This window comes from Bos grunniens, chromosome 3, assembly GCF_055505025.1.
Source record: "Bos grunniens cultivar Pamir isolate PY7600 chromosome 3, Bosgru_T2T1.0, whole genome shotgun sequence".
Classification (NCBI taxonomy): domain Eukaryota; kingdom Metazoa; phylum Chordata; class Mammalia; order Artiodactyla; family Bovidae; genus Bos; species Bos grunniens.
The window spans coordinates 1,269,383-1,282,411 of record NC_141167.1 but is presented as its reverse complement, the minus strand read 5'-3'; the positions used below and the strand labels follow the sequence as shown (position 1 = coordinate 1,282,411).

General features: G+C 60.0%; 1 protein-coding gene and 1 long non-coding RNA gene across 9 annotated transcripts in view; both read right to left on the bottom strand.

Moving 5' to 3' along the window:
• PASK (PAS domain containing serine/threonine kinase) overlaps positions 1 to 13,029 on the bottom strand; it is a 35,423-nt gene that overhangs the window by 6,649 nt on the left and 15,745 nt on the right. For 4 of the 8 annotated variants that reach the window (XM_086374739.1, XM_086374769.1, XM_086374749.1 and 1 more), the window contains exons 9-14: positions 8,631 to 8,724; positions 5,658 to 6,940; positions 4,437 to 4,618; positions 3,887 to 4,054; positions 1,738 to 1,863; positions 1,517 to 1,651 (exon numbers count right to left, since the gene is read on the bottom strand). In XM_086374739.1, coding sequence (XP_086230865.1) covers positions 1,517 to 1,651; positions 1,738 to 1,863; positions 3,887 to 4,054; positions 4,437 to 4,618; positions 5,658 to 6,940; positions 8,631 to 8,724 — 1,988 coding nt within the window. Of the gene's footprint in view, positions 1 to 367; positions 504 to 1,516; positions 1,652 to 1,737; positions 1,864 to 3,323; positions 3,750 to 3,886; positions 4,055 to 4,436; positions 4,619 to 5,657; positions 6,941 to 8,630; positions 8,725 to 13,029 lie in introns of those variants that run through there. The other 4 variants (XR_015154521.1, XR_015154523.1, XM_086374777.1 and 1 more) reach the window with 4 other exon arrangements.
• Positions 2,670 to 2,949, bottom strand: LOC147374784 (uncharacterized). The gene is made up of 2 exons (XR_015154547.1): positions 2,830 to 2,949; positions 2,670 to 2,779 (listed from the first exon to the last, which is right to left on the bottom strand). It is a non-coding gene; the product is annotated as an uncharacterized LOC147374784 (long non-coding RNA).

The window sequence follows — 13,029 nt, the reverse complement described above, 5'->3', positions numbered from 1 at the left end:
ACATCTGTGTATAGACGACGCGTGTGCATGTGCACGCGTAACACTGCACAGATATGCGCACGCACACGGATGTCTGTGCTTACACATTCACACATACGCTCACACGTGTATGGACATCCACCGACATACACACAGGCACGTGTACGTATCAGGCCCAGGTGGGAAGCAGAAACCACGTGCTGCTCTGAATATGGACAACTTTGAGGGTTACTGACTGCAAAGCAGTAACAAGCCCGAATCGGGTGAGGAGCTGCTCACCACAGAGGAGAGCCGTGCACCGAGCAGACGCAACCCAGAGCTGGAGGCGACGCACACACTTGCACGCGACACTGCCGTTCTGTGGAGCCCCGAGTCCACGTTTACACGTGAAGCCCACTGTGCACACTGATTTACGAAAGGGCCGGGAGACTTATTGCAGAGTCAGCGGCGTCAGAGCCCTGAATGAACAGCAGTCAGGCAGCAGCTGTGGGTAAGTGACTCCACGTGTCATGTCACACGGAAACCTGTTTGCCATGAAGATTTCAGAAACAAACCTCCACCATCAAGTAAAGGAGAAGCCTGTATAACCTTCCAGGGGAGGAAGACAGGGAGAGGTGGCATTCTTTGGGCAGAACTGTGATGACCAAAACTTACAAGTAGGTGCCTCAGAAATTTAATTTCAGAAATCCAGTAATTTCTGGGCATTCATAGCTTTGGGGAAGAAATACCAGTTCATGGAAGCTGTTATTAGAAACCAAGTCAGCTCCAGGAAACCAAGAGCAAACCTGTGAACTGGTCACATCCCCCCACCCCGCACCCCCTGGCATCCCTCCACCTTTTCCAGGGAGCAAGGAATCATCTGGAATGAAACTCCCACATTCCCCAAACCAAAGAACTGTTGTCTCCCCTGCCCCACCCCAACACCCAATTTCTCTTTCACAGGACACCTTTCTACTTAGCTGGCTACTCTCCCTTTCCAAAAAATAACAAACAGACTAAGATCAATACACGGACAGACACGAAAGAAACCAAGACAAATAACCGAGATGGCCAGAACCGCAATCTTTGCAGGTCAATTAACCGGGCAGCTACATCTACTCAGCACTTCCCGTGCGCCTGACTCGGGCGTGCTGCACGGGGGCCTCTGCACTCCCTGTTTAGCCCCAGCAGCCCTGTGAGACACTGGCTCGAGTGAGGTCCACGTACAAATGCGCAGGGTCTCCCCATGGCGGACAAGGACTCAGATCAGATGCACAGCCTGCAAGCCCAGCCCGAGAGCTGCACTGGTTCTTCCTTGAGGCTGGGTGGGGATCATGTGAATGTAAACACACTTTAATCTTCATCCCACATCCCCGGTCACCCCAGGGTGACGCCTGGCCTCACTTCCTCCCCAACCCCAACCTCACTCTCTCTACTTCAACAGTAGAATTCTCTTCTCGAAACACGTGTCCTACTCAGTAACACTCCCAAACCGGAGGCCGGGTCCAGCTTCACTGACTCTGGAGTCCTGGGCCCAGGCGGCCAGGCCCGGCCTCACCTGTCGAAAGATGTGGCTCGCCAGGGGCTCGTCGAGGCTGGGACGGCGGTCGATGAACGCGAACAGGTCCAGGCCGGAGCCGTGCTTCTCCATCACCAGCTGAAAGAAGCCTTGGTTCTCAAACACGTCCAGCACCTGGAGAGAGACGCGAGCTGGGTCCGGCCCTGCCAGGACACCTCCAAGGCAACGCGCTCGGGTGCGGACATGAGACGGCACCCCACCTTGATGATGTTGGCGTGCTCCACCTTGCACAGGATGGCGATCTCTAAAGTGACCTTCCCAAGCTTGGGGTCCTCAATCCAACAGTCCTCCAAAACCTTCTCCTTCTTTATGAACTTCACCACCACCTACGAGAGAGACGGGGTGTCACTGCAGCCCTTCCCACCGGCCCCCCGGCAGCTGTGGAGCCTCCACTCCAACCTAACCCCCACCTCCACCCCCAGGAGTCCTGGAACGTGGAAGAAGAAGGCTGATAACAACCGTCCAGCCTGAGGGGGCCAGGAGCAAGTCGGCAGCCAGCCGGAAGTCCCGAGTGGACCTGCGCGACCTGCACAGCAGCAGGATGCGGGTGATGGAGGACCCGGGGGGCTGATGGCAAGACCAGCCCTGGAGGTCTCCGAGTGGGTGTTCCTGGCAAGACCAGCGCTGAGGTCTCGGAGTGGGTGTTCCCCAGATACCCCACGTCACCCCAGTTTCTCAACCGAGGACTGGATGTCCCGGCCAAGAAAATGAAATAAGAGGCCTGAGAACTGGAAAAAAAAGAACAAAAATGTCAATCATGTTGGTTTGGAGAACTAACCAGAGAGTTCCACAAGATGGGCGGACAGAAGACAAATACATGGAAAAAATGGTGTGGTGCGGCCACAAAAAAGGAAGAGGAAGCCCACAGTGCCCGCTGGGTTGCTGATGCAGACCAATAATGAGGTGACCGCCCGCGGATAAATAAAGATGGCAACAGAAACTTAACGAGTCAGCCAAGAAGCCCGTGACGCCCAGAGCAGTGTGTTTAAACCTTAGGAGGTGTGAGCACACTCAGAAAACTCCACACGACACAGCGCTCAGTGTTAAGTCACAGCTTAGAAACACACATTCAATCCAAGAAGCTAGAAAAAAGCAAAGTTTACACAAAGTACCAGAAAAGCAACATAAAGAAAAGAAACACTTGATGAAAAACATGAGCAATTCTCTGCCAAGTCCAGCAAAGAGGAGAAAATGTGCCACGAGAGTGAGGCGAGCAGGGGGAGCAGCTCTGGCCAGGAGCACCTGCAGACGCGACGGCACGGCGCCAGCCACCACCGGCGTCCCAGGAGCACCTGCAGACGCGACGGCACGGCGCCAGCCACCACGGGCACCCCCAGCTCCGCGGGCCCCACACAACTAACGCGCAGAAAGGAAAAACACTCATCTACACATGAATGTAAATGAGAAAATCCCAGATAAAAACATTAGCAAGCCAGGGGGCTTCCCTGGTGTCCTGGGGCTTAGACTCTGCACTCCCAAGGCAGGGGGCCCGGGTTTGATCCCTGGTCAGGGAACTAGATACCACAAACTGTGACTAAAAGATCCCACGTGCTGCAACTAAGATCTGGAGCCGCCAAAAAATTATAAATATTAAAAAATATGTATTAGCAAGCCAAGTTCAGCAACACACTAAAAAAATGTTATAAGGCAATAAAGGATTGAGTCTACGAATAAAAGTTGACTGTGGTTATTCACATGTTAATAAAACAAACAAGAACATGATCACTGCAATAGATGCTGCAAAGTCATTTGGCCTAAGTCAACATTTATTCCTTAAATCAAAAAAAAAGTGAACTGAAAATGAAATAGCCTCAAACAAAAAGTATCCATCAAGAGATGAAAGAGCCTCAAACAAAAGGTATCCATCGAGAAACGAAAGGAGTCACTGGAGTGGGCAGAGGCCCACCAGGAGGCTGGGCGGCATACCTGTTACTCCTCACGGCTCTGCGCGTCCAAGTCAAGGTGACAGCAGGAAGGAAAAGAAGGCGAGGAGATGAAACAATAGAGAAGGCAGCACAATCGTCAGTGCCAGCAGAGGACCAGACGGGTCGACTCAAAATCTCTAAAACCAGCACGACTTTCAACAGACCCCCCTGCTGTCCGGCCAAGCCTGCAGCCACGGCAGATTCCGGCAGCGACGAGAAGCGTGGCGACAGGTGCCACACGGGCCCTCCCAGGAAGCAGCGGGCCAGGCCCGGGGCATCCGGGCAGCCTGGGGGTTTGCAGGGACAGGCAGCATGGTCAGCAAACGCCCCAGGCCTACCCACAGTGGGACGGGGAGGGAGGGTGTGAGGTGCATCAGAGCCACCCCCCAGCACCCAGACCCCCCACCCCTCAGGAGCCCAGTACCTCCTTATTCGCCTCCTTGTCCACCGCCGTCCACACGAAGCCAAAGGCCCCGCTGCCGATCGGGCTGAGCGTGCTGTACTTAAGGGAGTACGCCCCCTCGCAGGCCGCCAGCCCCTCCAGCTCCACGGCCTTGGGGGGCTCCTCAAACCAGGGCTTGGTTCCAAGCACCTGTGACCACAAAGGCAAGTCTGAGGGGCCACACGCAGCACGCTGAAGGAGGGACAGCGGAGGCGGCCGTGGCCCCCTGCGCACAGTGGGCAGGGAGAGCGGCAGCCACTGCCCCGCCCACTCCTCGGGCCCCTGGGGTCCCCAGCCCGAGACTGCTCTCCAGAGGGCACACCCAGGGCCTCAGTGTGCCAGTCCAAACTGGCGCTCACCAGGCCCCACCGTGCACACGCAGCACATGCAGACTTGGAAGCCACGTGCGGCTCGCGCCTCACCCAGGTCGGACAGCAGCATGGGGAGCCACGCAGAGCCTCTCCCGCCCTGGAGGGCACGGGGCGCTGACGGGAGGGGCAGTGGACAGCAGGCGCCGTCCGCAGACACCCACCTCCCCCAGGCTGGCCGCGGACGGCTCGCAGGTGGAGTGGGCAGAGCTCGGCAGGCTGGCCAGCAGCAGGTGGGTGTGCAGGGCCGAGTCCAGGCGGCCGTGCCGCAGGTCCTTCACGAGCCAGCAGCAGAAGAGGGCGGCCGGGCCCTGGAGCTCCACGCGCCGCACCTCGAACTGCACACCTGCGGAGGGCGGTGAGACCGGGCCCCACTGAGCCCCACAGCCGTGGTGAGGCCCGGCCGCAGAAAGGCGTGGTGAGGCCGGCGGCCGCACCTCCCCGGCACAGGGCCAGGGGCAGCCAGAGGCCAAGCGACTCTGGGGACCCGCCCCCAGCCACCAATGCAGATGAGCCTAAAGAAGCTGCCCCAGCACCCTCCACGCACACACACAGGTGCGCCCGCTCTGCACACTGTGCCCACCACAGCACCCAGCGGGCACAGGTGCTCGTTGACATAGCCTCCTGGGGACACAGCAAAGCAAATGTGACTATCTTCTTCCTGGCAGGGGGTTTACAGGTTCTTTTACTTTCTTCTTTTTAGTCTTTTATTTCTAGTATTTCTGGAAATAACATATATTACTCGTGAAACTCTTTTAAGGTTAGGAAAAAAGCCCTGTAGTCAATGCCAGGAAACTGGCAGTGAGGAAAACAACGGGCTGAAATGCAGCACCGCTGGGAAATTAGGGAAATAAAAGCGACAAGCCAAGGGCTGACCGCCAGCCCCGGAGCGGGGGTTCCGGGCGGGCAGCCTCCTTGTACACGGACCACATGCAGATGTGAAATCCCACACGTGGCAAACCTCACCCAGAATGTCAGAAGACAGTGTGGAGAGCCACACAGACGCTCTCCCCACCCTGGAGGGGCGCGGTGCTCACCCAGACCTGGCTGCCCCTGAAGCCCGACAGCGTGTGGCGACCCAAGCCCCGCCTCCCCTCCCGGCAGGACTGCCGTGGCTGGGGCTCTGGGACCCCACCCCCTGCTGCACCGCACACAGCGGCCTGTACCCCGGGCTGCCCCCAGCACACGCACTTGAGGTCCTAACTTTCAAGAGGCAAACTATAACTTCAGGTTCTTTTCTTAATATAATTCATCATTTCTGCCACACTATTCCGGGGGTGAAGCCCTCCAAGACACCAGGATGAGGAGGCCCCCCAGCCCCACAGAGCCCACTCTGGGGGCAGCAGGAGACCAGGCCCCCGCCTGCCCCACCCAGCCGCACATACTCAGCTGCGAGCCGTCGCGGTGGTAGCAGCTCCCCGTGTAGGTGCCCTCCTGGATCTCCGGCTGCAGGTCAGCCGCCCTGAAGGGTGCAGGGCCGGGGCCCTCGGCTCTCACGGGCGTGGAGGTGACCTGGAGGCTCAGCCCAGGCGCCTCCAACGGGCACTCGTCCTCAGGGCCGGCTCCCGGCACGGGGAGGACGCAGCTCGGGCTGTCGAGGCCGTTCACATCCCGGTGCTCGGAGGACACCAGACAGGTCTGGGACGGCTCTGTCTCCTCCAGGCCCAGGCGGCTCTCACGGAAGCGCCGGCCCCCACCCAGATCAACACAGGTGCCAGTCAGCAGCAGCAGCTCCCGGTCGTCCAGCACATCTGACCACTGCCTGGGCAGGGCACCCACGTCCGCGTCCGAGCCCACCAGCGAAGGCGAGGGTGTGCCCCCGAGTTCAGACGTGGCACACGAACAGTTGGAAGAAGTTCGGTCTGTCCAGTCCCTGAAAACAAGCTCCTTGAGGTTCCAGGAAAACGAATTCTCGCTAGTCTCCGTGACCTCCACAGCCTCAAGGGCACCGGGCAGGTCGGTGGCCAGGGCGTAGCAGGCCGAGGAGCTGCCCGAGCGGCCGCCCCGTGGGTCTGTGGCTCTCAGGTCCGACAAGGAAGCAGGGGCAGAGGGCGGGGGCTGCCCCGTCAGGACCAGCTCAGCGTAGGAGACGCCCCACGGCCCCGCCAGGCTCGAGGCGGACAGCTGCTCCTTTATCAGGCACGTGTGCAGCTCCTCCCTGTCCTGCTGTGCCCCCAGCCAGGGCTCGTCCAAAGGTGGCGTCGAGAACAAGAGCTGCAGCGTCCCTGGGGCGCTGGGGGCCGAGCGCGGGCTTCCCGGCAGCACGCTCTGCTCCCCCTCGGGGTCCTGCCCGGCCAGATGACCCTCGGTGTGGGGCGCGGCCGTGGCAGCGTCAGGGCCCTGGCCTGACTCGCTGGTGCCACCCCGCCCCGCCCGCACCTCCTGACATGGGCCATGCGTCTCGTCCCCACCACTCCTGTCTGCCCCGGGGATGGCAGCTTCGGAGTCTTCCTGGGAAGGAAATGGCTTCGTGTCCCCCAGCTCAGATCGACTCCCTGGCTGAAGGCCCCAGCTGAGGAGCTCTGCTGTCACCGGCTGCTCTTGCTCTGAGACAGAGCGCTGCTGGCCCTCGGGTGACGACGAGCCGCTGCGGGCGGGTGGGCCTCCCTCGGGCACGTCTCGCGGGCGCTCGGGCGGTGACTGGCTTCCTTCTGGGATGCTGTCCCCCCTGCGGGTTGTGACGCAGGACGACACAGTCACTTAGGAGCCACAGAGGTCACACGGACTCCCCCTCCAGCAGAGACGAGCACAAAGTGATTACCACCATGAACAGGACAGGAGAAAAGGTGAACTTCTATGACAAAGTTAAAAAAATGAAACACCAAGTCACACGTTCTCCAGACAAATCCACACTCAGCAGTGACTCACCCAGGCTCAGTCGGAGTGCTAGGACCCTGTGCTCAAGGCTGCGGTCCCCACGCTCACCGGGCCCGAGGGTGGTCAGGCTCCCAGCGCGGCGGGAGGTAAGGGGAGAAAGGGGAGGAACCATGACAGCTACGAACGCCACCAGATCCACAGCGCAGAGCGGGAGAGGGAGAGGAGTCGGGGCTGGGAGAGCTGGGTGCAGGGTCCTGGGAGCCAGAGCACAGAGCCCCCGGCACGCTGGGGATGGGGGACCACAGAGGAAGAGGCCACCGCAGCCCCAGGTGACTGCGGAGCCACGGACAGGGGCCCAGCCCGGCCACTAACACCCACATGGCACAGTGCTGGGCGCTGCCCTGGGTCAGCCCAGGCTGGACAGTGGCCCCGAGGGCAACAGAGTGGCCGTGCCTGGCCTGGCTGGGGGACAGGCGTGCAGCAATGGGTAAGCATTGCAGCAGAGGGCCAGGAAGAGGCACCGAGAGGCAGGCCCCGCTCAAGGACCTCGGCAGTGGAGGCGGCTATGAGCGGGATTCCAAGGACCCGCAGGACTCTCCAGGGGAACCAAGGAGCGAGGGACCCTCCCCTCCTTGCCCCGTGAGTGTGAGCACTCAGCCAGGACTGATGGGTCCACGCTGCTGCAACCACCGAAGCGAAGCCAGAAGCTAGGGCTGGACGCAAGCGGCAGGGGCTGCGTCTGCGGGCCGTGGTGCCGCTCGAGGGGCAGGCTTGCCCCGGGGACGCACGGTGCCTCCAGCACGTGCACACGTGTGGGAGGGCGTGTCCGAGCACACACGTCTGTGTAGCGAGGGCTCAGCCTCCAGGGCACGGGAGGTGGTCTGGAGGAGAGCTGGGGCACTTTTGCTGCTCACCGTTATGCTTCAGTACTTAAACACACACATTCACACAGCACGGGTTTAAAACATCATTTCAAGACAACTTGAAACCTGTGCGGTGTCAATAAGCCTCACACGATGGCTAGCAAAAGAAGCCAGAGACGAGGAAGTGCATCCGGTCAGGTTCAGGACAGGCCCTGCTGACCTGCGTCCTGACCCCGGGGCAGCGAGGGGCACCATGCGGAGTGGGAGCAGGCCTCCCAGGGGCAGAGGAGAAGACCCAGCGAGGCGGGCGCGTTGCTGCCACTCAGTCTCAAAGGGATTTTTCAAAACGAGAACCTGGCTGAGAACACAGAAGCGCTGCACAGCAGGACTGTGACCACTGAACAAACGGGTCTCACTCCTACTTTCCTGAGCTTTCCAAACTGAGCCCTGCTCCTCTAGATGGAATACTGTGTTGTTTAAAAATGCACAGCAAACAGGGTCAAGGGGTTTTCCAAATGAGGAAGTTATGCTGGGACCAGTTCGCTGGACCCTGACTAAACACTTCCTTCCCCGTAAAGCAGGCGGCGGCACGGCCATGTGGGGCACCGGTGCCACCTCCGGCGCCCAGAGCACCTCCCCTCCCCTCCCGCGCGCACCTCCCCTCCCTCGAGGGCTCACCCCGGCGGGCAGGCGGGAAGGGGGCCTCCGGGGGCCGTGGGGCATGTGTCCTGGCTCTCCGCTGGCTCTGGGGTCTCGGTGTCCACCTTTGCATCTGGCAAAAAAGAGTGTTTCCCACTGGCTAGCGCATGCCACTGAAAGCCTCCTCCTGTGCGCTGGGCAGGGGCAGAAGTGCTGCCAGGCCCACGCCCACAGCACAGCCCTGGCTCCCAGCCCAGGCCTGGGCCTCTCACTGCTGACAGCCCCCAGGAGCTCCACTCTCTGACTCCGGGAGAGAACCAGAGGCCTGCGGCCTGAGGCTGCGCCTCTCCTCAGGGCTGCTGGCCTCCATGCCACGCCCAGCCTGCTCCCTTGCCCAGGAGGCCGCCTGCTCCTTCTGGCCTGAGGGCCCGAGGAGGCACAGCCTCCCCAGCTCTGTCTCCCTCTGGAGTGTGGGGTCTTCTCCGCCTCATTGCTATGCTTATGCCACCTGGCTCTGCCCAGGCTCCAGAGGCCAGATAGAGTGCCAGCGTACAGCAGGGCTGGGGCACCGCAGTGACTGGGCTGGCAGGGGCGCGATGTCCGTGCTGCGCAGCAGCCTGCACGGGGGAGGCGCCCGGGAAGAGCCCGGCCCCTGCGGGCAGGAGTGGCGGACAGGCACCACGGGCAAGCATGCGATGCCCACAGGCCCACCATCAGACCGTGAGGGCAGAGCTCCTGTGACGCTGCCCGCCCACCTCCTACAAAGAGCACGAGTCACACACACATTGAAAGAACTTAGATTCTGGAAAAAGAGAAAAGGGTATCAGTGACAGAGAAAAAAAAACAGACGAAAAAAGGAGTCTTTGCAGATAGAAAACCCCAGATACAATGAAGGAAATCCCACGTTAAGAACAGGGGTCACTCAAAGAGAGTCAGCAGCCTGACAAAGCATCTATTAAAGAACTGGACCCAGGGCCATCGCTGCTGTCCAGCGGTGGACGTCTGCTCTTTCAAAGCAGGGGGGTGGGTTTACCCCCACAAGGGAGCGAGAGCCACACGCCACAGACCAGCTAAGGCCACGAGCACAGCTGCTGGACCTGTGCACACTGGGGCGGAGTGCACGGGGGGGAGGCCGGGAGCTCGGAGGTGCTGCATGACACGGGAGATACCCCAACACCAACCAAGCACGACAAACACCATCTGACAGTGAGACACCCCAACACCACCCGAGCACGACAAACACACCTGACGGGGAGACACCCCAACACCACCCAAGCATGACAAACACCATCTGACAGGGAGACACCCCAACACCACCCGAGCACGACAAACACCATCTGACAGGGAGACACCCCAACACCACCCAAGCATGACAAACACCATCTGACAGGGAGACACCCCAACACCACCCCAGCACGACAAACACACCTGACGGGGAGACACCCCAATACCACCCGAGCACGACAAACACCATCTGACAGTGAGACACCCCAACACTACCGGAGCACGACAAACACACCTGACGGGGAGACACCTCAACACCACCCGAGCATGACAAACACCACCTGACAGGGAGACACCCCAATACCACCCGAGCACGACAAACACACCTGACAGGGAGACACCTCAACACCACCCGAGCACGACAAACACACCTGACAGGGAGACACCTCAACACCACCCGAGCATGACAAACACACCTGACAGGGAGACACCTCAACACCACCCGAGCACGACAAACACCATCTGACAGGGAGACACCCCAACACCACCCGAGCACGACAAACACCATCTGACAGGGAGACACCCCAATACCACCCGAGCACGACAAACACACCTGACAGGGAGACACCTCAACACCACCCGAGCATGACAAACACACCTGACAGGGAGACACCTCAACACCACCCGAGCACGACAAACACACCTGACGGGGAGACACCCCAACACCACCCGAGCACGACAAACACACCTGACGGGGAGACACCCCAACACCACCCGAGCACAACAAACACCATCTGACAGGGAGATACCCCAACACCACCTGAGCACAACAAACACCATCTGACAGGGAGACACCCCAACACCACCCAAGCACGACAAACACACCTGACGGGGAGACACCCCAACACCACCCGAGCACGACAAACATCATCTGACAGGGAGACACCCCAACACCACCCGAGCACGACAAACACCATCTGACAGGGAGACACCCCAACACCACCCGAGCACGACAAACACCATCTGACAGGGAGACACCCCAACACCACCCGAGCATGACAAACACCATCTGACAGGGAGACACCCCAACACCACCCGAGCACGACAAACACCATCTGACAGGGAGACACCCCAACACCACCCGAGCACGACAAACACCATCTGACAGGGAGACACCCCAACACCACCCGAGCACGACAAACACCATCTGACAGGGAGACACCCCAACACCACCCGAGCACGACAAACACCATCTGACAGGGAGACACCCCAACACCACCCGAGCACGACAAACATACCTGACAGGGAGACACCCCAACACCACCCGAGCACGACAAACACCATCTGACAGGGAGACACCCCAACACCACCCGAGCACGACAAACACACCTGACGGGGAGACACCCCAACACCACCCGAGCACGACAAACATCATCTGACAGGGAGACACCCCAACACCACCCGAGCACGACAAACACTATCTGACAGGGAGACACCCCAACACCACCCGAGCATGACAAACACCATCTGACAGGGAGACACCCCAACACCACCCGAGCACGACAAACACCATCTGACAGGGAGACACCCCAACACCACCCGAGCACGACAAACACCATCTGACAGGGAGACACCCCAACACCAACCGAGCACGACAAACATACCTGACAGGGAGACACCCCAACACCACCCGAGCACGACAAACACCATCTGACAGGGAGACACCCCAACACCACCCGAGCACGACAAACACACCTGACAGGGAGACACCCCAACACCACCCGAGCACGACAAACACCATCTGACAGGGAGACACCCCAACACCAACCGAGCACGACAAACATACCTGACAGGGAGACACCCCAACACCAACCGAGCACGACAAACATACCTGACAGGGAGACACCCCAACACCACCCGAGCACGACAAACACCATCTGACAGGGAGACACCCCAACACCACCCGAGCACGACAAACACACCTGACAGGGAGACACCCCAACACCACCCGAGCATGACAAACACACCTGACGGGGAGACACCTCAACACCACCCGAGCATGACAAACACACCTGACAGGGAGACACCCCAACACCACCCGAGCACGACAAACACACCTGACGGGGAGAGCTCACGTCCCATCAGACTCACACAGTCACACCTAAGGCCTGACACACACCATCTGACAGGGAGCACTCACGTCCCGTCGACACCACAGTCACATCTCCCCTCCCTGACTGTATTAAATCCACTGGTGTTTCCTCCAAGTCCAGGTCTTTCCACAGACTCGCCCTCAGGTGACAGCACCCAGGGCGCCAGCCTGGGAGGGCCCCCGAGCCGACACCAGGGCGCCCGGTCGAGCCTCCTGGAGTGGAAGTGAGCTCCCTGGAGGCTGCCGGAGCCTCCGCTGGGCCTCTGCTTCCCGGGGCTCCACCTGCAGAAGCCCCGCACCGCGCCCCTCACATGGTCTCACGGCGTCACGGTGTGGACTCGGGGCTTTTATTGGAGTCATCCTAAATGTTCAGTTAAAAGCACTGGAAGGCCTCCCTCGTGGCTCAGGGTAAGGAATCCGTCTGCCCGTGTAAGAGACGCAGACTCAGTCCCTGGTCTGGGATGAGCCCGCGTGCCGAGGGCGGTGAGGCCGGGCACCACCGCTGCTGAGCCTGTGATCTAGATCCCGCGAGCCGCAGCCAGAGCCACGAGCCTCAGCCACTGGAGCCCAGGCACCCGAGAGCCACTGCTCCCCAGCAGAGGCCACTGCAGCGAGAAGCCCTCCACCTTGACTAGAGAGGCGCCTCTGCTCTCCACAGCTAGAGAAAAGCCTGCCCAGCGACAAAGACCCTGCACAGCTAAAAATAAGTAAGTAAATTAGAGAAAAAAAAAAAAAAAACACTGGGAATAGACAAAACTAAACAAATCCTACAAGACTGCTGCCTCAGGGATGGACCTGACGTCAGTCCCACCTTCGGCTGCTTACAGAAAGCTGCGTCACTTACTCGCACAGCAAGACTGCCAACCAGCTGTGCCGCCGGGTGCAGGCACATGTGACTCACTTGGGCATCTCCTGTCCTGCGCTCTGCGCCAACACAGCCGTGAGATCCACGCAAGCGCCCCATCCCCTGGGGACGTGGAAGGCCCACAAGAGACAGAGAAGACCACCAAGTCCACAGAGCAGGGTCCCCACGCCACCACCGCCCCCATCACGCCCACGCCC